The 23,995-nt window shown below is 48.6% G+C and overlaps 14 protein-coding genes across 14 annotated transcripts; 7 read left to right on the top strand and 7 right to left on the bottom strand.

Annotated features, from left to right (window-relative positions):
- Positions 1 to 6: 6 nt before the first annotated feature.
- RhiXN_04365 (glutathione S-transferase, microsomal) lies at positions 7 to 738 on the bottom strand (the record flags this gene model as incomplete). Its single annotated transcript, XM_043324182.1, has 6 exons — positions 7 to 105; positions 158 to 204; positions 259 to 369; positions 422 to 484; positions 539 to 615; positions 680 to 738. 6 exons carry the CDS (start codon positions 736 to 738, stop codon positions 7 to 9), a joined length of 456 nt encoding a protein of 151 aa, XP_043176601.1.
- Positions 739 to 1,531: 793 nt separating this feature from the next.
- On the top strand, positions 1,532 to 3,011 carry RhiXN_04364 (uncharacterized protein; the record flags this gene model as incomplete). The annotated part of the gene is made up of 4 exons (XM_043324181.1): positions 1,532 to 1,752; positions 1,812 to 2,002; positions 2,064 to 2,828; positions 2,893 to 3,011. The coding sequence occupies 4 exons, from the start codon at positions 1,532 to 1,534 to the stop codon at positions 3,009 to 3,011; spliced, it is 1,296 nt and encodes a 431-aa protein (XP_043176600.1).
- A 309-nt stretch (positions 3,012 to 3,320) lies between these two features.
- Positions 3,321 to 3,988, bottom strand: RhiXN_04363 (AAA domain protein; the record flags this gene model as incomplete). The annotated part of the gene is made up of 2 exons (XM_043324180.1): positions 3,321 to 3,896; positions 3,956 to 3,988. The coding sequence occupies 2 exons, from the start codon at positions 3,986 to 3,988 to the stop codon at positions 3,321 to 3,323; spliced, it is 609 nt and encodes a 202-aa protein (XP_043176599.1).
- A 1,344-nt stretch (positions 3,989 to 5,332) lies between these two features.
- Positions 5,333 to 7,383, top strand: RhiXN_04362 (ATPase; the record flags this gene model as incomplete). Its single annotated transcript, XM_043324179.1, has 10 exons — positions 5,333 to 5,643; positions 5,687 to 5,700; positions 5,767 to 5,927; positions 5,989 to 6,125; positions 6,194 to 6,287; positions 6,347 to 6,432; positions 6,502 to 6,611; positions 6,666 to 6,998; positions 7,065 to 7,189; positions 7,252 to 7,383. The coding sequence occupies 10 exons, from the start codon at positions 5,333 to 5,335 to the stop codon at positions 7,381 to 7,383; spliced, it is 1,503 nt and encodes a 500-aa protein (XP_043176598.1).
- A 427-nt stretch (positions 7,384 to 7,810) lies between these two features.
- RhiXN_04361 (vacuole-associated enzyme activator complex component (Vac14)) lies at positions 7,811 to 12,398 on the top strand (the record flags this gene model as incomplete). The annotated part of the gene is made up of 16 exons (XM_043324178.1): positions 7,811 to 7,896; positions 7,951 to 8,272; positions 8,326 to 8,687; positions 8,745 to 9,049; positions 9,102 to 9,179; positions 9,213 to 9,826; positions 9,878 to 9,943; positions 9,990 to 10,202; positions 10,255 to 10,359; positions 10,413 to 10,531; positions 10,582 to 10,661; positions 10,713 to 10,875; positions 10,927 to 11,311; positions 11,455 to 11,515; positions 11,575 to 12,075; positions 12,148 to 12,398. 16 exons carry the CDS (start codon positions 7,811 to 7,813, stop codon positions 12,396 to 12,398), a joined length of 3,711 nt encoding a protein of 1,236 aa, XP_043176597.1.
- Positions 12,399 to 12,503: 105 nt separating this feature from the next.
- On the bottom strand, positions 12,504 to 13,039 carry RhiXN_04360 (Complex 1 protein (LYR family); the record flags this gene model as incomplete). The annotated part of the gene is made up of 5 exons (XM_043324177.1): positions 12,504 to 12,536; positions 12,589 to 12,604; positions 12,660 to 12,687; positions 12,750 to 12,838; positions 12,894 to 13,039. 5 exons carry the CDS (start codon positions 13,037 to 13,039, stop codon positions 12,504 to 12,506), a joined length of 312 nt encoding a protein of 103 aa, XP_043176596.1.
- Positions 13,040 to 13,137: 98 nt separating this feature from the next.
- RhiXN_04359 (SIP1 domain-containing protein) lies at positions 13,138 to 14,004 on the bottom strand (the record flags this gene model as incomplete). Its single annotated transcript, XM_043324176.1, has 3 exons — positions 13,138 to 13,647; positions 13,704 to 13,754; positions 13,816 to 14,004. The coding sequence occupies 3 exons, from the start codon at positions 14,002 to 14,004 to the stop codon at positions 13,138 to 13,140; spliced, it is 750 nt and encodes a 249-aa protein (XP_043176595.1).
- A 105-nt stretch (positions 14,005 to 14,109) lies between these two features.
- RhiXN_04358 (SIP1 domain-containing protein) lies at positions 14,110 to 14,472 on the bottom strand (the record flags this gene model as incomplete). The annotated part of the gene is made up of 2 exons (XM_043324175.1): positions 14,110 to 14,278; positions 14,327 to 14,472. The coding sequence occupies 2 exons, from the start codon at positions 14,470 to 14,472 to the stop codon at positions 14,110 to 14,112; spliced, it is 315 nt and encodes a 104-aa protein (XP_043176594.1).
- A 107-nt stretch (positions 14,473 to 14,579) lies between these two features.
- On the top strand, positions 14,580 to 16,720 carry RhiXN_04357 (vacuolar protein sorting-associated protein 5; the record flags this gene model as incomplete). The annotated part of the gene is made up of 8 exons (XM_043324174.1): positions 14,580 to 14,888; positions 14,937 to 15,093; positions 15,149 to 15,258; positions 15,312 to 15,486; positions 15,549 to 15,685; positions 15,743 to 15,811; positions 15,860 to 15,988; positions 16,040 to 16,720. 8 exons carry the CDS (start codon positions 14,580 to 14,582, stop codon positions 16,718 to 16,720), a joined length of 1,767 nt encoding a protein of 588 aa, XP_043176593.1.
- Positions 16,721 to 17,350: 630 nt separating this feature from the next.
- On the top strand, positions 17,351 to 18,484 carry RhiXN_04356 (E3 ubiquitin-protein ligase; the record flags this gene model as incomplete). Its single annotated transcript, XM_043324173.1, has 4 exons — positions 17,351 to 17,445; positions 17,513 to 17,895; positions 17,950 to 18,329; positions 18,398 to 18,484. The coding sequence occupies 4 exons, from the start codon at positions 17,351 to 17,353 to the stop codon at positions 18,482 to 18,484; spliced, it is 945 nt and encodes a 314-aa protein (XP_043176592.1).
- Positions 18,485 to 19,044: 560 nt separating this feature from the next.
- Positions 19,045 to 19,357, bottom strand: RhiXN_04355 (TOM7-domain-containing protein; the record flags this gene model as incomplete). The annotated part of the gene is made up of 4 exons (XM_043324172.1): positions 19,045 to 19,066; positions 19,123 to 19,202; positions 19,251 to 19,283; positions 19,337 to 19,357. 4 exons carry the CDS (start codon positions 19,355 to 19,357, stop codon positions 19,045 to 19,047), a joined length of 156 nt encoding a protein of 51 aa, XP_043176591.1.
- A 135-nt stretch (positions 19,358 to 19,492) lies between these two features.
- RhiXN_04354 (eukaryotic translation initiation factor 3) lies at positions 19,493 to 20,713 on the top strand (the record flags this gene model as incomplete). The annotated part of the gene is made up of 7 exons (XM_043324171.1): positions 19,493 to 19,560; positions 19,615 to 19,875; positions 19,927 to 20,073; positions 20,135 to 20,226; positions 20,274 to 20,404; positions 20,452 to 20,574; positions 20,633 to 20,713. The coding sequence occupies 7 exons, from the start codon at positions 19,493 to 19,495 to the stop codon at positions 20,711 to 20,713; spliced, it is 903 nt and encodes a 300-aa protein (XP_043176590.1).
- A 210-nt stretch (positions 20,714 to 20,923) lies between these two features.
- On the bottom strand, positions 20,924 to 21,810 carry RhiXN_04353 (uncharacterized protein; the record flags this gene model as incomplete). The annotated part of the gene is made up of 3 exons (XM_043324170.1): positions 20,924 to 21,019; positions 21,082 to 21,341; positions 21,405 to 21,810. The coding sequence occupies 3 exons, from the start codon at positions 21,808 to 21,810 to the stop codon at positions 20,924 to 20,926; spliced, it is 762 nt and encodes a 253-aa protein (XP_043176589.1).
- Positions 21,811 to 22,483: 673 nt separating this feature from the next.
- On the top strand, positions 22,484 to 23,670 carry RhiXN_04352 (inosine-uridine preferring nucleoside hydrolase; the record flags this gene model as incomplete). Its single annotated transcript, XM_043324169.1, has 4 exons — positions 22,484 to 22,540; positions 22,597 to 22,668; positions 22,730 to 22,858; positions 22,915 to 23,670. 4 exons carry the CDS (start codon positions 22,484 to 22,486, stop codon positions 23,668 to 23,670), a joined length of 1,014 nt encoding a protein of 337 aa, XP_043176588.1.
- Between the last annotated feature and the right edge of the window lie 325 nt (positions 23,671 to 23,995).

Here is a 23,995-nt window from a genome sequence, read left to right as displayed (position 1 = left end):
TTCTTTTTACCATTTGCCAAGCGCCAGTTCAACACCTGCATATGCAGAACCAAATAACAAACCCAAGTACGCGATGCTGCCAAAGAATCCTCCTCGAGTATTGCGCTATGAAACAAAGAGTCAATCATCGAAGTCCAAAGAAATCTGAAGGAATCACCTTCTTCGGATCGCCAGAGGCATATCCTAGGGTGTAGAGAACACGGCCTATAGCAATCATCAATCTGAAAGCACACAGAAGGTGGTAGACCAAAAACATACTCGCCGACCATACACCTCCAAGAGATGCCGCAAGCGTTGGGTAGCGAAGGCCAAGGAATGTAGTGAAGAAAAGTACATGCGGGAGCCATTCAAGTGTATTTTGATGGGCACCTGTACATTTAGAATTCAGTAAATGTCGACCGAACGGCATTTAACTACATACGTTGAGCACAATTGAATTTCAAGGCTTCAATGGACTTGTCCATTTCGTCCTTCTCCGCATAAACTGCCAAGTTACCTGGTTATTGCTTTGCTCCGGAAGAACTGACATGAGACTTACGTCGAGGGTACTGAATTCCAGACTTTTTGCGAGCACTGGATACAAGCGTTGTTTGAAAGGCAGTGAGGAATCCAGTGCTACATTAAGCAAGAGACACCGGTCAGACATCCATTCAACAAGTTAAGTTATGCAATTGCCCACCTGATCGCGGCAAGAGCAACATAGCCGTAGTTATCGGGAATAGTGATGGTAGTAGGCATGTTTGAAGTGAGAGTTTGTCAGCAGATGGAAAATGGATTGGAGCTGGTGCTGTTGCTGTCCAAGTTGCGGGGAGTTACTCTTTATATCTGCCATCAATACTAAAATCTTCTACAACACGATAATCATGATAGTTACACGTCACTTTCAAACACGCGGATCAAGAACTGGAACGCGCGTATGACGGCTCAATCGGGGTCGGGCACCATCAGTCAGCTTTCGCCTCGAGTTAGGTAAGCGTGAATGACTAATACAAAGGCATGACAGTCATCACGCACATCCATTGCTTACGGTATACCGTTGAGTTCGTACGGAGTCGGCCTTGTAACATATGTATATATGTTGATATAAAATATATCACAAGGCCGCAGCTCAACATCATGGTTGGGCATGCAACGTGCTCATTCAGCACAGGCATTACCCACCCAGTTGGGAAACACTATCTTAAGCATGATTGCTTAAACATCTAGCCCAATAGCTCTAGAGCTAGTATAACAAGTGAATAGAAACTGTAATAGTGTAGTGTAGGTAGAGTATGTGCTCTACATTTGCAATATTATTTGAGGGTGTATGGGGTCTCTCGGCGCTCGATGTCACAGGATGTCACAGGATGTCACAATCAAGGTGGCCAACCAAAATTAACATTTTGTATTTCACAACACAGGAATATACCACAGACACTGTGGCTGGATCTAACACTTCATCTTGCATTTAGCCTCGTATTTTGGGTAGAATCTAGCTTTCTTAAGTACAAAAGATATACAAATTTCTGATATATTCGAACGGAGTAACACTATGGCCTCATCCAGTTCTACCCAGGCTGCTCCTCCAGCCGCTGCTGTTTCTGACGATACAGATATCGATGTGGAGACAATCCAAAGCACCGTAGATATGTCCATGTCGCTTGCACTTAGCCTGGTTCAAACTTGGATGCCCTCCTCCTTGGCCGCGCCTCTCAACCAGTCTGTTGTCCAATCTCGTAAGAGACTTGAGGAATACATGAGGCGCCCACCCCGGTGAGTGATTAATGCTTGTTCTGTGTGGAACAATCTTATATTTTGTCATGGTTATGTAGTCTGGGGGTCGGGACTCCTATCCCTACGGCCCAGAACGCCCAGTTGACACACCATGAGACCCAAAAGCTCAAAAACAGACTGGTTGGATCCGGTGCAGCACGTCGCAAAGCACAAGAAGAAACTATGCTCAACGTAGCGGGATCTAAGCGACCTGGAGGGACCAATGATGATGAGGACGAGTCCGAAAGCCGTACCAGCGCGATGAAGAAGAAACAAGCTCGAACGACTACTAACGGTCTATCATATTGAAGGTGGAAAGGGTGGAAAACATTCCAAGGTCAAGTCCGAGGATAAACTCCAATCGCAAGATAACACTATTGCGGTTACTTCCATTACGGCCCTCTCCCCACGGCAAAGAACTCCACTCATTCCTACCAGCCCCACCAGTTCACCTAGCTCCACTCTCAAAACTAGCCCGGAGCCCATACCGGCCGCTAACGCCGGTACGGAAAGAAATTCTAGCCCATATACTGGACCATCGGTGACTCAAGCAACCCCGGATGAACCGATGGGTATTCACAAGCTCCCGGCAAAACTTCCCCTTGCAGCCAAAATATGGCCCCAGTCACCACCCCAGAACAAGAGACGGAAAACACTCGCCGCCATGCTTCCCCCACCATCGCCTTCGCATAACACTTGGAGTATGGTCTTACCAAGGCTTCCACCCTCGCGGTCGGCCTCCGAGTCGGTCGCGTCTTCGTCTGTGCCAAGCAGCAGTGCTACGACCGAGCCCGGCCCAGACTCAGCCACGCGGTTGTCTCGAAAGGAGCGAAAGAGACTACGGAAAGCTGCACTCCAAACCGAAACTCAGGAAACTGTCCCCCGGAATTATCAGGATCACCCTTCAGACCGAGGCTCCATGTCAGAAAGTAAGAGCCAAGGGGCACACGTACCTTCCCCAGATACCGGTGCCGTGGCTATGAAGGCCACGAGTACACCGCGGCACGACTCTTCCGATGCCGATTCAGATGATTCAGACAGAGGTGATGAAGAGTTAGAGGAAATGGTATCTCGTGGTAAGCGTTAAAGTACATGAGTGAGTCGTGAGAATGCTGACATCTAAACGCACACACAATAAAGCGAGTGATGAACACAGCAGAGTAGGAGCACAAGATGATACAGTACAAGACGGAGGCAAAAAGAAACGAAAGCGAAGAACGAGGAAAAACCTGGGTCCAGCTGAAGCGGCCAGGACATAGGATAGGAATATGTACATGGTACCCTTGATTCCAATGGACGCTGATTGAAACTGCCAACGATTTTCGCCAACAGAGCGGGATGAATATGAGCAAGCGGCGCCGTTCGGGAAAGGGTCGAGAAGTGAGAAGAACATAATAAACGTAAATCATGCGCGAATACTGTAGTCATAATGGTTAACGAGGGAAAGGAAATCCTGCCGAAAATTACCTAAAGTGAGTGTCATTCTTGAAATGAGGAATGATCAAGGGACGTACTGTATGCAGTGCCAACGCATCTATTCAAGAACTTGAAGGCAAGGTCCACGGCTTTCACCGGGTCGAGGTGCGCCTAGAGCGACCAGGAGTACGAGGGCTATTGGAATCGGCGACTGACTCAACCCAACGGGCCACATTACGTTGGGAATTCTCGTACTGTTTAACAAGCTCTGGATCCCCGACAATCTTGGGTCGGGTCACCGGGGGACTTGTGGGCCTAACTTGGGTTGAGTTCGAGCGTCGAGGGGTAGCCCGGGCGTCGCGGCTGTGGTGAGCACTTGCTGTCGAGTCCTTACGCTTAGGGGTTGACCCGCCGGACGTGACAACAATTTGACGCGGGCGCGAAGTGCTGTTCGAACGCCTTGGGGGAATGACGAGATATTTGGACCCATCAGCACCGTACGATATTTCGGGCGTATTACCGGTTGGCATTTTTACGCCAGCCGGGAGGACCGAGATGGTTTCAGCACGGCGGGGTGCATTGGGGCGCGACGAGGTGTAGTAGTATACGTGGCCAGCTTGCATACGACGTTCGTCTTCCTTCTTACCGCCAAAGAGATTGCTGAAAAAACCTTTGTTCTCGGTCGGTTGTTGTTGACGATGACGGTGGTGGCCTTGAGGCTGCTGCTGCTACAAAGCCAAATGAAGCTTTAATGGGGGCACGTTAGCAACGGCAAGGCACCACCAACCTGATGATCCCATTCAACGTTCATGCCAAACATGGTGGAGGACGAGTGTGTAAAGATGTGCTAGTAAGAAGGGAATATGTGAATATAGTTGACTGGAGACTGGCAGAAGAAGCCAGTGATCTGCGAGTTGTTGGGGGTTGAGAGACCAGACTGAAAGGAGGCGGGCCTCTATATACGCGGCAGCCGTAAAATTAGGGGACTTCTCACAGATCTCTGGCTGGACGCGGTAACGCGACGATCTCGTGAAGAAAGGTTGGATGATTGAGGTGGACTGCCAACTTTGGGAGCCACACGAGTTTTTGCTCAGACCCGATGTTCCGGATGCGATGATGTCCTAGATCCTGATTCTCCTAGAGGGTTCGTTTCTAAGCGCGTCAGAGCTTCAGTAGCTATTTGTGCCATTGCTATACACTGTAACACTTTCAAAATCATGTTACTCGCAATTACCAGACCCCGCACAATAGGTGCCTCCATGCGTCATCCGTCGCCACCGGTAGAGTGCCGGTATTCACTGGTTTGTTATCCTTTTTCAGAATATTATTGCCCATATTCTCCGCACATAAAGTTTAGACCTGATTTAACCTCGACACATTTGGCTCAACGGAGACTCTGCATAAACTTGGTCTGGTGTTTCTTGATGCTTGGACCGGCAATGGTGCCCGTCTGCGGTACCTAGATAGTCCTATGACTCCCCGATCGCCACAGCCACTCTCGGCAGCAGCATACTAATTGCCTCGCGCTGTTGGCGAGGCATCATTCGACGTCGCCATGGACAGCGTCAGCCCACGCGAGTTTGAGTTGGGATCTCTCCCTCTCCCCTTCCCCCCGTTTCTCTTCCATTTTGTTGATTGATATGTGGAGCCCATTTCGAAACTTGTCGAGAGGTTATCATATATATGCTTGGCCATGTTTCGTCGCCCTTGGTGATATACTGGGCGTTCGGATGGCTGCTACGGGATTCGGTACGCATTTCCGTTCTACTCCTATCATCAGGGGCTGATCTAATGCCCTAAGCGTCGCGGGCACCGTTTTGAGCGTTGACCTCGGCACACTCTCCGTAGTCTTGTGTGTGCATTGGGAAACGTATTCTACCTATGTCTTTCTCAAGTGCCGACTTGACTATTCTTCTATACAAAGGCTAAACATCGATTTCAGCCCGAGTGATCGCAAGATCGGCCAAGTTACTTGTGGGACACGCTGCAGCCGCCACGGCCTCGTGTTGCATCCCATCGGACACACCTTGCAATTGGCTCCTCCACGCCGCTGCCTCGGTGAACACGCGTGTGCCGACCGGGCTAGTCTCATTTTGCCTGAAATTGGAATAAACCCGATCATTCTAAAAGAGGTAATCATTTACTGAGGCATCGGGAGCTAATAATGGAAGGAGGGGCCGGCTGGACGGTTTCAACCCGTGCCGGGACAACTCGAATTTACAACCGAACTCTCCCTCGACAACCGTGTTATTCCGCAGTTGACTCGACAGAAGATTTGGTGTGTGAGAGAGCTACGAACATACATACAGACGGCGCCGATGACCGCTCTGAGATTAGTTCACACCCATGCGAGACGTGGCTCAAGGCTTGTGCAGCAATCGAGGGCGGCTATTCCGAGGGTCCATACGCTGCTCTCACCCTCAATATACCGGCCCCGGCCCACGGGCCAAATGACCGGATAGAGCCCTCGCATGTGTGTGTATCTCAGAGGTGGCAGAGCACTTATGCACAAATACAGCGCTCCTATGGCAAGTCCGAGTCACTCTAATCGCATCGCTTGCCCCGTGCATTCGACGCTGATTCCTATTTGATACCCAGTCACACCGACCGAAAAGTACAATGAATTAGTTTCCACCGGCCTGCTGCGAGATGACCCTCACCAGAAGGGCGTGGTGAAATATCTCCAGGCACTGCATGATGAGCTACGTTCGTTCAATCCCCCGCACCATTCCGAGGCACATGCAAACCCCAAGTCCCTGGTAAGTACATCGTGTTCTCTATCTGTCCCTTTTTGATAAATCTAACATGATAAACAATCAGTTTTCTCGGCTCTTCAGCACCTCCGCGAGCAGTGCTGCCACCGCCACAGTATCGCCCAAAGGCCTCTACCTTTATGGCGATGTAGGCACCGGAAAGTCCATGTTAATGGATTTGTTTTACGACACACTTCCCCCGAAGTCCGCCATAAACGACGAGTTCATTTTCATGCATTCATGGTCGACGTGCACAAGGCGATACACGCCAGCAAAGCCGGAGGTGCTGGAGACAAGGACCCAATACCTGGAGTGGCCCGTGACTTGGCTCGAAACGCTGCCGTTCTATGCTTTGACGAGTTCCAGGTAAGGTTGCGGCTCCGACTACAGCTTCTGGATCCAATGCTCATCACGATGGCCGCCAGGTAACCGATATCGTAGATGCTATGATCCTCAGACGGTTATTGGAGTCGCTCATGGAGGCGGGTGTAGTGTTTGTCATGACGTCAAAGTGCGTGCAATTATACATTGAGTATTCTGCAGTTTAATCATCTGACCCCGAATTCTTGTATTGTTAAAGCCGCCATCCTGATGACCTCTACAAGAATGGAATTCAGAGATCTAGTTTTATTCCTTGTATAGACCTTCTCAAAGAAAGATTTCATGTAGTGGATTTAGACTCGCCAACGGGTGGGTTCTATTTTGTTGCTCATCGAACAGTTGGGCCTCATCGCATGCTTCTAGATTACAGGAAAATACCTAGAGCCTTGTCTAAAGTCTATTTTGACCCGCTCACCCCAGAGAACCGCACAGAGATGGACAAGCTCTTCCATGCTCTCGCTGGGGATCACATTAAAACCGATCGCACGCTCAGCATTTGGGGCCGCCAGTTGCGCATCCCCGAAAGCGCGGGGCGGGTCGCGCGCTTCTCGTTTTTGGATCTCTGCGGCAAGCCGCTGAGTGCTGCGGACTACATCGAGGTTACGAGAGAATTCGAGACCATCTTTGTAACCGATGTCCCCAGCATGAATCTAGGCCAAAAGGACATGGCACGTCGATTTATCACGTTTATTGATGGTATGTTCTGGTCCCTTGTCCATCATCCCCAATAATATACTGAGTGGAGCGGGGTTCGTTCTCAAGCATGCTACGAAAGCAAAACCAAGTTGTTCATATCTTCAGAGGTCCCCATTACGCAGATATTCTCAGGCGACTCGGACAATGGCGCGAGTATATCCGATCATCAGCGTAGCGTTATGGACGACTTGGTAAGTTAGCCCCTGACCCCTAGCTCCACTTGAAGTTGAGACATTGATCTTGAAATTTTTAGGGGCTAAATGCAGAGAGTATCGGAAAATCTGCAATTTTCACAGGGGAGGAAGAGGTCTTTGCATTTGCTCGAGCTTGTTCACGGCTGGTGCAGATGGGCACACGGGAATGGGCAGAAGCTGCGAGGGGATGATTTCTTGATTTTTTGATTTGGATTCGCGCATGTGACCCATACCCAGGGCTGCTCATGGGAGTGAATTATCCACTTAATATGTACAATCCTGAACATCTCGAATACAGTTCATCATGATCCACGTTCGTGACGTACGAATGTCTTGATATGATTCTATACTACCGGAACGGGATATAGGGTACCTCCATTGTCCCCGTGGTCACCACGGTGCCGCACCGTAAACTCGACTACCATAACGCTCGAGCATCGAACGCATAACGTCGCGTATGCGTAGTTCAGGGGCCTAAATAGAAGAGTTCGATCAAAAAGGGGAATAACATCTTTCGGGTTCTTGGCCTGTTCCAATGGGTAAGCGTCGCTGACTGGATTTGTTTGGTTGTTTCTCGTCGCCCTGGTGCTTATTGTCGTCTACGGTTGACCCCTTCTGATGTCTTCCATAGAGCCCATTATAGTCAGGGGCCTCAACGATAAACTTTACGACAAGAGAAAGGCAGCCGCACTCGATCTCGAAAAGTAAGAACTCTTATCCGTACACCCCGAACTGACTAATATCCATGCCACACCCAGGTTGGTGCGCGAATGCCACACGTCTGGAGACTCACATCGAATCAATAACATCATCGACCAACTTATTGACCTGTTCTCATCGACGACCAACCCATTACACGCACGAAATGGAGGGCTGATTGGTCTTGCCGCCGCAGCTATAGCACTGGGGGTTGAAGTGGCGGTCTACATGGACAAATTTATCGGACCGCTCTTGAGGTGCTTCGATGATTCGGAGAGCAGGGTGCGATACTTTGCGTGCGAGAGCATGTACAATATTGCCAAGGTGTCCAAGGGAGAAATCCTAGTCTACTTCAACCCTATTTTCGACCATCTTAGCCGGGTGAGTTCCTCACGCCCTGATTCGTTGTACGTATGACTCTGATACACCGATAGCTGGCGGCCGACGCCGAAACTTCGGTCAAGAATGGTGCAGAGCTACTCGACAGGCTCTTGAAGGATATCGTTGCCGAATCCGCACCTGTTTACTTTCCCCAGTTCCCAGAAACCGAAAAGGCTCGTCAAAAACAGGACGACGCGCACAAGCTCAAACAAGATGGCGTGCTTGTCTCACAGTCTGAGTTTCCGGGTGCCCGGAAAGCATTTTCGCTGGCCAACTTTATTCCCCTCTTGGCTGAACGTATTCACGTTATTAGTCCATTCTCGAGGAGCTATTTGGTCTCTTGGATTACCGTTTTGGACTCGGTCCCTGATCTGGAGCTTGTGACGTACTTGCCGGAGTTTTTAGATGGGTTGCTGTGAGTCCTAAGATCTGAGGTCCCTGTGAATTGACGCGATTTTTCATTCGTTTTTAGTAAGTACCTATCGGATCCTACCGAGGATGTCAAGGTCGCAACCGAGGGTGTGCTAGCCGACTTTTTGCACGAAATCCAGGAAATTACGCTTCTGCAGAAACGAAAGGAGGAAAGGGCACGGGTTGCGCGCGAGGCTCTGGCTGCGCAAAGTGAGAGGGCGGAGGAAAACAAGACGGTTCCACCAGGCGGCGATGCGGATAATGAACAACTTAGTCGTGGTGCGTTCATGCCGGATGGAGAGGCCAAGCCTCCGATAGATGCAACAAACAAGGCACCTGAAGGTGAAGCCGCCCATGAGTCAGGAGGTAAAGAGGCTGGGCTCTTTCTAGTATATAGGCTGACTTTAGGGATTTTTAGCTTGGGTACCCGGCCAAGGCGTTAAAGTTAACCATGCGGCCATAGTAGAGATCCTAATAAATCAGTTGGATCCATCTCGTAAGTCCATATAGATTCTCAAACTTTGTTTAGATATCAACCTGAGAACAGAGGACGAGATCCAGCAAACTACAGCCCTAGGATGGATATCCAAGTTCCTAGAATTCGCACCAGAAGTAGTAGTTCCATTCACGCCACGCTTAACACCCGCTATCCTCCCCAATTTAGCACACCATATACCTGCAATGCAATCGGCCGCTGCCCTAACTAATCAGAAGCTCTTTTCACTCATTCAAAGTCTTCCTTCGCCCTCTGTGGCAAGTGGTGGAGTTGTCTCATCTTCCGCTCAGTCCTTCCGAAACGCCCCTTCGTCCCCAATCTCTTCTACACCCAGGGCTACTCTAACAGAAACTACCGTACCAAACGATAGTAGCGATAAGCAGCAAGTTCAGGCTAGCAAGCTTCGCACAACAACTCTTCCTGGGGACGCGGCTTCAGTCGCCAGTGGCTCAGCTATCGAATTGTCACAAGGATCGGCCAGTCGCCCACATTCACCGATTCCCTCGGCATTGGCGGAAGAGCCGGATCCATTCGACTACCAATCTACAGTCAACGGACTGACCATTCAGTTCTTGAGTGAACACGAAGAAACCCGTATTTTTGCACTCAAGTGGCTAATTATGTTACATCAAAAAGCCCCAAAGAAGGTTAGTTCTGTAAGACATCCCCTGGGTGCACCTTCCAATGATATTTGATAGATACTCTCCATGGACGATGGTACCTTCCCCGCCCTTTTGAAAACACTATCTGATACATCTGAAGAGGTAAGTTTTCAGCCCAGCAACATGAAACAGGACTCAAGTTACGCAGGTTATCAAATACGACCTCCAACTCCTTGCACAAATTTCGTCCAGTTCTGAGGAGGGTTATTTCAAGGCCTTTGTTGTCAATTTGCTTGAACTTTTTAGCACCGATAAGGGTTTACTCGATAACCGGGGTAGTTTGATCATCAGGCAGCTCTGCATGAGCTTGAACACAGAGCGCATATATCGCACTTTTGCTGAGATTCTGGAGAGGGAAGAGGTGAGTTTGTCTCCACTAGAATATTACGGGCTTATAGTTAACCGAGCCATAGGATCTGGAATTCGCGAGTGTGATGGCTCAGAAGCTCAACATCATCCTTATTACATCCCCCGAGCTATCTGACTTTAGGAAACGTCTCAAGAATCTTGAATCTCGCGTGAGTATACGAAACCAATGGAGTATACATTGCCTTGTCAACCAGCATTTCAGGACGGCCAAGCGCTGTTTACTACGTTATACCGATCCTGGTGTCATAATGCAGTGTCACTGGTCACGCTTTGCCTGCTTGCCCAAGCATACGAACATGCGTCGAACTTATTGGCTCTTTTGTGAGTACAAAGTCGCGTTTTACTTGAGCTTCATACTAACCCTGAGTTAGCGGAGAGCTCGAAATTACACTTCAGTTACTCGTGCAAATCGATAAGCTAGTCCAATTGATCGAATCACCTGTATTCACCTGTAAGCTGTGTTCCCCACAAGCTAACCTGTTATGAACTTAACGTCGAATAGCTCTACGCCTTCAACTCCTCGAACCAGACAGATACCCTTACCTATTCAAATGTCTTTATGGTCTACTCATGATTCTCCCCCAGAGCTCAGCGTTCCTTTCCTTGAGCCGACGATTGGGTGCAGTTGGTTCAATGGGGGTCCAACACATGCCTCCAAGGGCATCGTATGTCACCCCCGCTCTAGTTTGACCCATCCACTGACCTATGATGAGCAGAACCGTAGCAACCCAAGTAGCGAATCGCACCAAAGTCACTCGAGACGAGATAAAGTGGCAAGAGCTCTTATCACACTTCCGAGCTGTGCAGGCCAAGCACGAGAAGGCAAGAAGACGAGACTTGGCGATTGAACCAGAGTTCTCGTTTATGGATCAAACGGAATCGGACCGCAGTCAGCCATCTTCGGTTCGCCCGAATATGCGTCGGAAGCCCAGCCAGCCAAACGACGTGCCCACGGGTCGACCAAGCGGTCCGCTATCACCGTTGAACCCGAAACGTGGAGGAATATTGGGTTCGGCTATTTCTAACGCGAGCGCGAGTGGGCGGCCGTTGAGTCCTACGGCTGCGGCGAGGGATAGGGGTAGAAAGTCTACTACACCCATTGTGGGTACGAAGAAATAGAGGATCAAACGGACTCTTTTTTCAATATACATGTATTATGGTTTATTTCAACCTGCCTATCACGACCAATATCTAAACGATGTTTATGTATCAAGAAGTTGTTTGTGATTAACTACCACCACAAGATACCTGGGTGCATACAACTTATGGACAACGAAGAATATCTACTCATGATTTTGGCTGATGGTGCGCCAACTGTTAGCTAGCATGAGTTTAAATGCACTCAACTCAACCTGTATGCATAGGGAACCTACCAACGGGTGCATTCGTGGCCTCGGCTGGCCTAGAGTCATACATCAAACATGGTCACCCAGACGGTTCGAGTTCGACAGCTCCAGAATCGACAATCAACTTTATGCGCGACAACTTACACAGCTATGCGCATAGCGCTATTCCCTTTGTTCAACATGCAAACCGCATAATGGACAACTACAAGGCCACTGGCGACGACACGGATGCACTAAACAGACTACTAGAATTAGACGATTTATACGACAAGATGACACTCAACCATGTTTCCCGACGAGCTTCGAAAACCCAAGGCGTCGCACTCTTGACGCTCTATTCAAAAGGGTTTAGTCTGCCCCTGGTTCTGCGCCAACCCCCTGGCGAGGCTCAGCCGGAGAGTGAAGACAAGACGAGTCGACTTGTGGACACGCTCAAGCTCAGAATCCGACAAGGCTGTACGCCAGGCCATTTACCCATCTGTTGGAGCGTTTTAACGAGTGGGTTGGAACTGAGCTCTGGTATGTGTTACAGGTTGTGTTTCTCGTGACAAACTAATCGGTGCTTTATCAACTGGCTAAATTGCCATACAGAACGGAGCATAGAGGTGCACTTGTTTCTCTACGCACGGTCAATACTCTCTTCAGCTATCCGATTGAACACACTGGGCCCATATAGCGCTCAACAACTTTTGCTTCACATTGTCAAACCGCTAGTTCGAGATATCACCAAGTCCAAGTTTGGAAGCGTGACTGCAGCTGGGATAAGTAAGATTGGAACAGAGGAGGAAGGGGACGAAGACACAGATGGTCCAGCAAATACTTGGCCCTCGGAGAGATCTTAGCTGCTCGACACGATTTACAACACTCTAGAATATTCAATAGCTAACTTGCAGCGCCGAATGATATAGGTTTGGGTAGTAGAGCTTATTGGTGTATACATGCAGGATCTACATGTGTGGGACTGGCTTTTCCGTCGGAGGCTACACAATCCAAAATTAAACCAAATCAGGCGAATGCGATTGGAAGGCTTACCGGGAGATTTCGTTCCCTGTCATTCCATGCTAGAATTAGCTCTATCGAATTAAAGGCTTGTGGATACGCACCATTTAGTTCCACCTGGGTACATGGCATCTGGATCACATCACACGTAGGTTAATTAGGGGAAGAGGTGTGTATAGTAGGTGAGGACTCACGGATGTATGGGTCCGGGTGGGACTTTGCAGCAAGTCTCTCCTCAGCCTCAGCAAGAATCTGAGCAATTGCACGGGGGTCTGTTACATTTCTACCTTCCCACAATCAATATCGCACCATGTCGACGGTCCACAAGAAATACAAACCGGTTCCTTTCAAACTCGGCCCTAATCTCAATCGCTCTATTCCTCCACAGGTCTCGACGAATGTTCCAGTTGAGCGCATCAATGAGGTACCGTTTATAGAGAGACTTGACATGCAGGCGGTGCGCGGACGAGAAGGGATTGCTCATGGTTGTTTGAGTGGGAGTGGCAAGTTAGCGCCAAGGTTAGGTAATATGGTCTCTGTAAATTATGTGGCTAGTGGCTAGGTTATCATACATTTTAGTTTTTATCCATAGTTTAACACTACGTCCATCTCAACATCCGGTCTATCCGGCTCGATTTTAAGTACCTGAGGCTCTATTTTTGGAGTTTTGCGACGTCTGACTAATACGAGATCGGCCAATGCCTCTTCGGCATTCTGCCACATGTCACGTTGACCCCATATGGAGGCTATTGCGGCAATGACCATCCATACTCCTGTCAAATGAGAGTATTTTCCCTTTTCTTCCTCGTGTTCGTCCCTCCCACCCACCGTGCTCTGGTCTACAATGACAGGCCCCTCTCCTTCCAAGTCCTCCCTAACAACCGCTATACACGCCCTAGCAAGTTCTCTTAGATGGGATATCTCTTCGCTCCTTAACCCAGTGTCCAAGTGCGCTAATAGGGAAAAGGTCCACTGTTGGTGGTGTTTTGGAAAGTGAAGAGGCCGTGTAGGGGATATTTTAAGTGAAGGAGAATAGTCCAAGGAGCGCCTTATCCAATACGCTACGAACATTAAAAGGTGGATCGTGCCATGCTATTTAACAGACACAGTTAATCAAGTGAGGTTGTTTGAAGTATGGTAATGCTTACGTCGTCTAGGGACTTGAGGATCGATGGTGTTGGGAGGCGAGGGTTGTCTTCCTACACACAGAGACACAGAATTTAAGTTCTATGACTGTAGTCTAGCGATATAAAATCTCACCTCGAGAGCAGGCTCCGGTTCATCATCAATAATCCCTGCGCTTTGAATGTTCGCTGGACGATTGCTGGCAACAGAGACAGAACGAGGAGTGAACGCCGTCGAAGGGCCATATGAAGCTTCTTTCTCCTTGACAGAGGGACCACCATTGATATACGCCAACCAGCCGTCTCGGTCTTTTGGTTTGGGCATGCCAGGATCTGGTTTGGATGAGTGACTGGGACTCGCCTTACTCGTGTGAGTTTTCCACGTCTAGGACCGAGTAATTAGTGTTGGGTAGTAGATAGTAACAAGAGATCAACTCGCTTCTCGAAACGCCCTGAACGACTTTTCAAACTCGGTCCTCCAATCTTCACTTGGAATACACGGATGAGGCGGCTTCTGTGCGGACGAAGGTTCTTGGATGTTAGGAGTTGCATAAGGGTTTGTTACTCGGGTTGTGTTGGGCAACGATCTTGCATCTCTCCTAGAATGCAATGAGTACGAACGAATAACAATAACCAAGACAACATACCTGACCAAAAACAAATACTGCATCCCATCCTCAGGTTCACCAGCAAAGTCGTCGGGGAGATTGGCAATAGGCAATACTTGGTTTCCTAGAAGCGAAGTATCCTCGTCTTCGTCGTCGGCCTGTGTTCGTTTGCGTTTGGGAGGCATGGTGGTCGGATTGAGTAGTGGCGAGCGAAGCGCCGAGAACCCATCACCGCAAAGTAGACTATTAGAATCTGGGCGCTTAGCATGCTAATTGTCTGCAGCCGACCGCGATGGACGACCCACTCGGCACTCCCTCATTGCCCGCGTGGCCTGCGACACCGCACACTCCCAACTCACCAGGTCCTCAGCCCACGTTACCGTTACCCCGTCCTGCGTCTCCGTTGCCCCCAAGTCAGATCGTGGGTGGCCCACCAAAAGAGCCTCAGATATACGGTCAACCGACACCAGGTCTTCTTTCCCCCCAGCTCAATACTACTGCCAATGGATCTAAACTAGAACGCGAAGGGCAGTATCTACGCGTTAGGATCACGGGTCTCGATAGGAATCGAAGAGATATTATTGCTAGAATCGATGCCCAGGTACGGCTAATTAACTTTGAATCCTATATCTGTTAATCTCTTCTTTAGACGAATCTACCTAATTTTACTGGCTCAACCTACCGTAATATATCCCGCTCTTATGCAGAATTTCAGAGATTTGCAGAGCAGATTGCCTACTGCACCCCACAAACCATTGTCCCTGCTCTCCCATTACCACAGACTTCGGCACCCTCAGATGAAGAAGGTAAGCTCCCACGAGTCCAACTCTCAGGATATTCTATTGATTATTATCTAAACAGACGACCGCCTTGTCAAGGTCGCACTCCAACGCTGGTTTACGCGCGTATGCGAAGACCAGGTCTTGATGCGCGAGGACGAAGTGAGGTCGTTTATCGAGAGTGACTTTGGCGTACGTTTGCTTGTTTTCTTCTCATCCATGCATATGATCCCAACGCCATCTAGTACCAACCCACTCCCCGTCCACGTCGTCGCACAGGCTCAGGGTTCAGCCTCATGAAACGCAGCGTGCCGGATGAGGACGAAGACTTGATGAGTGCCCGACTCGAACTCACACGGCTCGAAGTCCAGTTTTTCGATGCCGCAAAGGCCATAGATCGGTTAAGCAAAGCGAGAAAAAGTGGGGCCTGATTTCACATTTGAGCGTTGCATCTCGTTCTAACGCGTATATCTTATATGCAGCTCTTTCGGCAGCTCATGCGGAAATGGGTAATAAACTCATAAACGTAGCAACGACCGAGGCACATCCGCCCCTCGGACAAGCCCTTCGCAAGCTTGGACGCGCGTGGCACTCGATAGGAGACGTCGATCAGGCGCAGGTACGTTACTTTGCCTACTATTATTAGTACTCGGATTCAATCGGAGAAATTCCGTAGTCTCTAAGCGAATGCGTTATAGTCGGAGATGCACTAGGGTACCAGGGCCTGAATGCCAAATCTGCCAAGGTGCGTTGCTTGCTTGTAGCTCGGTCGTGTGCTTTAATGCTTTTTTAGGAAACGCTAGCTCAAAGGACGCAAGTTCTTGAAGACTATCAGTCTGCCGTCAAAGCCACAATCGCCAAACGGCGTCAAATTGAAAGACTCAAGCAGAGCAGTAACATTCGCCCTGAAAAAGTCGACGAGGTAATTCTACCATTTGCTCAAGTGGGAAACAACTAACGGTGAATAACCTAGGCTTTAGAAGACCTGGAAGAAGCCAACAAGGTTGAACAACTCTTTCAACGCCGTGTCGAAGGTATTTCCGAAAACCTGCATAACGCACTCCGGGTGCATGCCCGTCATGCACACGAAGACATCGCAAGCATGTTGATCGAGCACGCGCGAGCGAGTGTACATTATGAGAAAGCTAGGTTGAAAGAACTAGAGGCTTTGAAAGGAGACGTAGAGCGAGCCAACGGCCCGGCCGTTCACGGGAACGGAAGGACACCTCTTACCGGCGAATCGCGAGTTCCGATAACTGGCCCTGCAGGTGGTGCTACACCTATAAGGGGACCACTTATCCAGCCCCCACTAACGAGCTCGGCACCTTCCTCTGGCCCACCGTCTCCTCACGTCGTACGGCCCCCCATCGTATCCGGACCTCCCATTCCTCAAGGTACACCTGGACCTGGACCTCAGCCAGCTCAGGCCCAAGCCCCAGCAGGCCCTTCCATCCCAACCCCGGCGGCACCTTCGCTGGACCCACTGGGAGTCCCACCGAGACCTCAATCAGCCGCTTCCTCAATACCAGGCACACCCAATCCACTTCACACACCCGCCCAACCCCATCCGCTTGCCAAATCGATGTATGCTCAATCAACGCATCGCAAGTTGGATGCCAGAGAGGCGGCTGCCAAATTGGCTAATATGTTTTAATTAATTGGACTTGTGATTCGTGTAGCGGTGTTGTGTATTTTGCTGTCTTGAATTACTATATCGCTTTTGATTACCAATTTATGGCCATGAGACGGAAATATTATGCTCGAAAAACCGCCGAGTACTTATAGATGCAAAACGAGGCGCATTCGATCAGAAATCATTGGAACTATAGTAGTAGGCGCCGACTCGGTTGGACACATCCATCCAAGTGCCAAATCTAGCATCCACCACCATTTTATTCTTGATTTGTTTTCCAATCTCGGGATTTCGCTTGATCAAAGCTCAGAGAGAAGAGGATGGCTGCGAGGTTAGTGCGCAAGGTCCAAGGGGAAAACGCGAGACAAGGACTTGACGGGGAATAGCAGTAGGATGATCCAGCACACCCACCATCTGCGGGGCAACAAACGCGCCGGGTCCGAGTTCGAAGACGAGGTGGATTCGGTAGGAGCAGGACCGAGCAGTTCGGTGCATACATCCAGCGAAGAACGGCCGTGTAAAAAGTGCAAGTGACCAACCACGTTCTTATATCTATACGTAATTCGTAGAACTAACACATGGCGCGGTTGGATAGCGAAACAAGCTGAAACCCGGCTCTGTCCGCTCTGTAATAAACGCATTCCGTTACACATGTTGGCGCAACATACCGAGATGGAGTTGGCCAAGGTGAACCAGGTCATGCACGCGGATTCACCCGATCCCACGGGTAGGGACACGGGCATGAGGTAGTGTCTTCAACCACATACACGCCCCATATACAGGAGTTGACTAAACTGACGACATGATGGCTAGCTATGAACACACCAATCGAAGACCGGCTGCCGTTCGTGCTCGAGCGTCCCTAACCGCACTCGCACCCACACGGCGATACTCGAACCCTCATCCCAACAGCCAACCTACTCACCCCCCTCCACCCAGACGTACGAGACATAGCATAGCAATGGGTCCTGAGAGCATGGTCGAGCGTCGTCAACGCCGAGTGGGAGGAGTGTGTCCGGTTTGCGAAGATGACGTACCAGAAGGGTTGGAAGAACATGTCGACAGATGTTTGCAGGATGCCGTTTTACCTCATCGGGACCGTGAACGCGAACATGTGGCAACCCCGCCCACGCAGAATGAACCTGGTCCTGAAGAGCAAGAGCTCGTTCGTGCTACAGATTTTACTGATTTCCGAGGTGAGTAGACGTAAGCTCGATGCTTGGGCCTTTAGGTCTGATTCCGTTCGACAGGTACTGGCTACGACATTCGAGACCGGAATATCCCAGATGTGGATGAAGAGCTAGACGTAGACGGGGACGAAGATACGGTTCTATACGGCGAATCCCAATTCTTCGAAAGCGACATTATAGCGGGGAATGAAGCCGAGTCGGACTCGCGCCAAATGTCTCCAGCCGATGCCGATGAACCGTCGGCAAGATTGTTGCGCGAATTAGTCGCAGCCAGAAAGATGGTCTTAACCCAACGGGACGTGGATATTGAAGGAGAGGAAGAGGATGAGAGGGTCAGTATTGGGAGTAGCGCAGATGCTAGCATGACTTGGCCCCCTGCTCCCACTGCCGACGGAAAAGACGTGCAGATCGAGGCATTATCAGCTCAAGTTAAACAATTAGTGAGCCATATCCCCATATCACTGCACACTGGTACTTATGACGTTCCAGGAGTCCGCACTTGAACAAGCCAGATCCCAACCTACCGCCCTACTCAAAGGAAGAACTTCTGAAGGCACCAACGACACCGCACCCACAGTTTGCCGCATTTGCTTAGATCCATTTATGGAGCCCGTGGTCTCGACAGGATGTTGGCACTTGTTTTGCCGCCAATGTTGGCTACGCAGCCTCGGCTCGACCAAGTATTGTCCCATCTGCAAACGGATCACAAGCACATCGAATCTTAGGAAGGTGTTCATGTAGTTTTAGTTATTTTATTTCTCTTGGGCTTGTGGGTCTGTGTTTTAGTTCTGTTGCTGTACCTGTGATTGAGCGATTAGCATACTTGTTGTATACATTGGACAGATGAATATATTGTAATAATTCATATCTGGCCTTGATTTGTCCTCTGTTAGGTGGAACCACTGGAACCAGCCCAGGTGGGCGGCTCCGAAGTCCACACCCATCGGGTGCAAAAATTGCACAACCACTAACTAATCATAGAAATGGTGTGAAAAGGATAGGTGAACTCACAAGTCTTCATATGATATCCAAGTGGCTTGGTTTCACACTCGCCATGAATAGTGGACTCGCATAATTATACTTGAAAGTCTATTGATTACAGCAAATGACGCGGGTGGTCGAACCAAAGCAGTATAATTTTACATTTCGCCTTATTTATGCAAGTGGGCTGATAAGCCTATGGGAAAACGAAATTAAGTAAAACTGACGGGATTATATGCAACTCGGACGTACTTTATCAAAGAAGGTTGTGGAGAACTACGTGTATATCCGACGTAGATGATAAAGGGGATCCATCCATAGTGGAGGACCGTCTACAGAGGTATAAGCGGACCAGATTCGATGAGAATCTATGATCTTACCCTTCCGAGGTCGATAGTCTTGAGGATAAGTTCCTACACCGAAGATTCAAGATTCATATTCGATTGATACTTAGATGAAAGCTGACCTTGTTCTCTTCGGAAGTCATGATTTGTGAAACTGGACCCGGGGGGGGGGGGAGGATGGGAGAGAAATCAAAAGTTACTTAGCCGCTCCAATGACCTAAGCTGATCGCTGCTTATGCAATCCAAAATTCTGGGCAGGCCCTAATCGCACTTCAACGATGGCTTTGAATCCCAATTCCTCTGCTTTATACCTCCAAGCACCTGCAGCTACGGCCGGGAGTAGTGGGTACGCATATATATCTACATTAAACACAATATATTTATTGGCGTTGGAATTTAGCCCCCGTCCAGTGACGACTGTTACACTCCACCCAGTCGCTCTATTCTCAATCCTCGATCATTTCCTCCGCAGGAACGAGTCTCAAGAGAGAGTTATTGGCACTCTTCTTGGGATTCGAACAGAAACTGAAATCGAAGTAAAGAGCAGCTTTGCCGTGGTACACAATGAGACGGACGAGCAGGTAGCATTGGACATGGACTACCACCGAACCATGTACGATTTGCACCAGAAAGTCAATCCCAAGGAAGTCATCGTTGGATGGTGCGTTTGATATTTATACGCGTCTAGTGCTATTTCTTATCAGAGTCTTAGGTATTCAACCGGAACAGACTTGAACACCTATTCCGCTCTTATTCAAAACTTCTATTCTCAAGAAACTGCACCATACCAAGCGGTACACGTCGTTCTAGATACCGGTGTACGTGAGGGCATAAACCAGGGTGTGAAGGCATATGTCAGGTATACACCTATTTTTCATTGTTCCGTAAGAGTGGAATCGAGTAAAGACTATGGATTTCAGCTCCCCCGTTGGTGTCCACCCCAAGCCTGAGAATGCTGTGTTCCTTCCAGTACCCTGTGAATTGCGTCTTCAAGAAGCTGAGCTTAGCGGTTGTGAGTAGCTACGTAAATGCGTTCGAATCGCACTAAAATTATTGCAGTGGATTTATTGAATGTTGCCGCAAAGGGAACTAAATATACCGCTTCACCCGGAGCAGAACTGGAGGTTTTAGAGCAAGCCATTGCGAGCATCAGTGATATGATCGAACGAGTGCTTGTGTATGTTAGACAGGTATGTACAAGGTCTCCGATATGCACTCTTATTAATACTACTTTCAGGTTATCAATGGAGAAACCGAGGGCGATCCATCTGTGGGGCGTTATCTACTAGATACTTTGAAAGCTAGCAGCACTTCCCTCGACAAGGAGAAGATTGAAACATTGTTCAATTCACAGCTACAGGTAAGCAGTCTCTTTTGATAATCACAGATTTTTGTTTATGTGTTTATCTATCTACTAGGATACCCTTACCATCTCTTACTTGGCCAATATTGTTCGTTCCGAAGTCGAGGTTTCGTCTCGCATGGCTCTTGTCACATAATCCCACATATCGCATACATTCCTCTCGAAATCGTCGAGCTTCCACCTACCTCCTCTGTTTATTTTCGCGGCGTCATCGAACTGTATGCTTATAGACATAAACGTTCAAAGCATACGCTGAAACATTATGATACGGTTGAATTCATTTCGAATTAAATCATCAATAATATAAATTCAGCCAGAAAGAGTGTATCTTGTTTTGCAAACAAAGCTATGATGCATGCAGCCACCCTTTGATCTTGTCTACGAATGTCGAGCTATCCGGGGAGGGAATAGGCAACATCCAGCTCTCGTCCAAAGAGTATCCCTACGTTTGTACATTTAATCACACAAGTTCGAAACCAATAGGCAAGTTATCCCTTGACCCACCCTCTCATAACAAGCTCTCCAAACGTGTCGGGCATATCCTCCATGTCTACTGTCCCGATGATATGCTTCTACCATCGTTTTGTCACTAGATTCATTTGCGCCTCCAAATGGGCTAATTAATAATGTCTCCTGCTTCACGCTCTGGGAGCCTAGTAGTACAACCCGTTCCTGGAGATATTCGAGGTCGTTCACTGTTAGTCCCAAGTAGTAGGCTCGTGCACGAATGCATCGAGTATAGGTCTCGTATCTAGAATTCTTGTCTAAGAAACAACGTGAGCCTAATCCTTCCTCTTCACACGCAAAGTTCCAAAAGGTCAGCTCACAGTATTCGCAAAATGCACGTCTAGTAGTTCCGAGCTTGGTAGGAGTACTAACGACTGCGTTCTCCATCCAGATTAACCTAGCTTCTACAACAGCAGGAAGGACTGCGGCAAGTGTGTTCTCTAATGCACCAACACGAGACCCCAGAGTTGAGACGGTGGCATTGACTTCCCGACGGCAGCAGTCAAAGTTTTGCTCAGTAGTAACCTTCTGGGAAGTATGTCTAGCGAAGCGTAGCCGTGAAGTTGATTTGTGTCCTCGGGCGCAGCGAGGAATATTGTTTCCGTGGACTTGATGCTTTATAGATATAGTATGGGCATTTGCTTTGTCTTCCATCTTGTATACCCCGGGGCGTCGTTTATCATGATGAGCAGGAATAGAAGAAGTCGCTACCAGTACTGGTCGCATGGGTTTTGTATATGTAGTAGTGTCATTAGAGAACTTAACCGACAACGGGCCCCGACCGTCTTGCTGGTTTGAAGTTTTAGAAGGCGATGAAGTATAGAATGATCCAACAGACTGTGGTTTTACGCCCCTATTTGCACAAGAGAGGTTATTCCTTGTCATTCCAAGTATCGGGTGGTGATTTTCTTTCTCTGTAGAAGTAGGAAATAGGACAGGAGGTGTTACGGGACATGTACTTTGTTTCGGCAGATTGTGCGAATGTATGCGGTTTCTTGATGGTTCGGGCAATGGAGTGAGTCTCCTTGGCCGTTTGAAAGGGTTTTGATAGAGTTCAGAGCAGTGTCCTGGAGGTTTGGCTTGCTCTTCCTGACGGTTATGCTCACTCGCGTCCCCTATCTGGGGAAGCTATAAGTGACATGTATTAGCGATTGCTTGCGCTGCACCACGCTAAACAACCTACCAATCTGCCGTACAGTACCTTATTCTCCTGTATAAACTTGTCATGTGTGGAAATTTGAACTTCCAGCGAGTCCGCTGACATCTCCGGTCGAAGCCAGGTCAATGATTGCTTGAAACGCTGTGGCGCGTTTATCGTGGCAATGTTACGTAATTGGCGCTTAGGAGGATGAACCAAATCGAAATATTGATGAACTAAATTAACCTTTTCGCGGCCGCCATGGGACCCGAACTCTCAAGCTCTCCCATAAAGTACCTATGGCTTGATTGTGACCCTGTAAAAGATTGAATTCTGGGAATAAACTGCATTTATTTACACGTTTTCAACCACAGGGACATGACGATGCGATCGCGATCTTGTTGGCTTTGTATTCCCCTGGACTTCGATTACTGGGTATTTCAACAGTGTGTTTTTATTACGAACATAAAATGACCCTGGCCCACTAAAGTTTCTACTCAATTTCAGGTTCATGGGAATGCTAGTAGCTATAATACGTTTTTGAATGCTATAAGACTACTCTATGCTTATGGAGCTAGTGACTCGATTCAAGTCCATCAAGGAGCATCAAAACCTCTTCTGCGGCCAACTAGAGCAGTGAGTAAAGCAATAGTACTTAATTATTAAGTCTCTCGGGATCGAATTATCCTCAGGATCCTGAAATTCACGGGGCTGACGGCCTTGGGGGAGTTATTGGACTTCCCGATGCCAAGAATACTACTATTCGAAACCGGTTTGCCAAGTCGTCACTAAATGCGGTCCAAGGACTAGCAGAGGCTACCAAAAAGTGCATTCTGGAGGGGAATAAGCTTTATATAATTGCTACTGGGCCTCTCACCAATGTCGCCTTATTCTCGGCTGTCCATCCCGAATTACTATCTGGAGTCGAGGAAATCATATTCATGGGCGGAGGAGTTGGGATAGGCAATAGGAGCGCCGCGGCAGAGTTCAACATTCTTTGTGATCCCGAAGCTGCCCAGATGGTACTCAATCTCGAAGTACCAAAAGTCATGATCCCCTTGAACGTTACTCATACTGCGATTTTAACTTCGGAACTACATTCGGGATTAGTTGAATCCATAGATGCGGCACCTGTTCCCGCACCTACCCCGCTGCGTAGCATGCTTTCTTCTCTCGTTAGGTATGTACCAATATGCCTTTCATACAAACCAGATCCCGCTGAGGGCTCCGATGTAAGTTTCTTCGCCGGCTCGTATCGATCAACTTTCGGATTCACTGAGGGTCCGCCAATCCATGATGCTTGTTGCCTAGCATACCTTTATAATCCCGGCTGGTTCAAATCTAAGCGCTACAGGGTAGATGTTGAATTGGCTGGGCTACACACCGCCGGCGAAACTGTTGTTGACGTCTGGGGATACGTTCGCACCGATGAATCATGGGGTGAGTAAAGGACTTGAGCGATACAATGATTGCCAAAGTTGACATGTACGTTCCCAGGCGCAACTGGGAAAAATTGCATCGTTACACAATCTATGGACGTAAGTGCTTCAAGCGAAAACATGTGCTTGATTTATTCCTAAATGTATGCGCAGGTGCAAGGTTTTTTCCAACTCTTCTTTGAGTGTATCAAGAAATGTGATAAAGTTTCGCCATTGAATACATCTACCGCTGTCTAGTAACGATTATATTGGTTTGAGATGTGATATAAAAGTAGGGCCCAATTCACAAAACTTCAGTCTCAAGTGATCCAACGAAATAATAGCAAAAATTGTG

This window comes from Rhizoctonia solani, chromosome 1 (assembly GCF_016906535.1).
Source record: "Rhizoctonia solani chromosome 1, complete sequence".
NCBI classification, from domain to species: Eukaryota; Fungi; Basidiomycota; class Agaricomycetes; order Cantharellales; family Ceratobasidiaceae; genus Rhizoctonia; species Rhizoctonia solani.
Note: the sequence above shows the minus strand (reverse complement) of the source record. Positions and strands in the feature narration are given on the sequence as shown.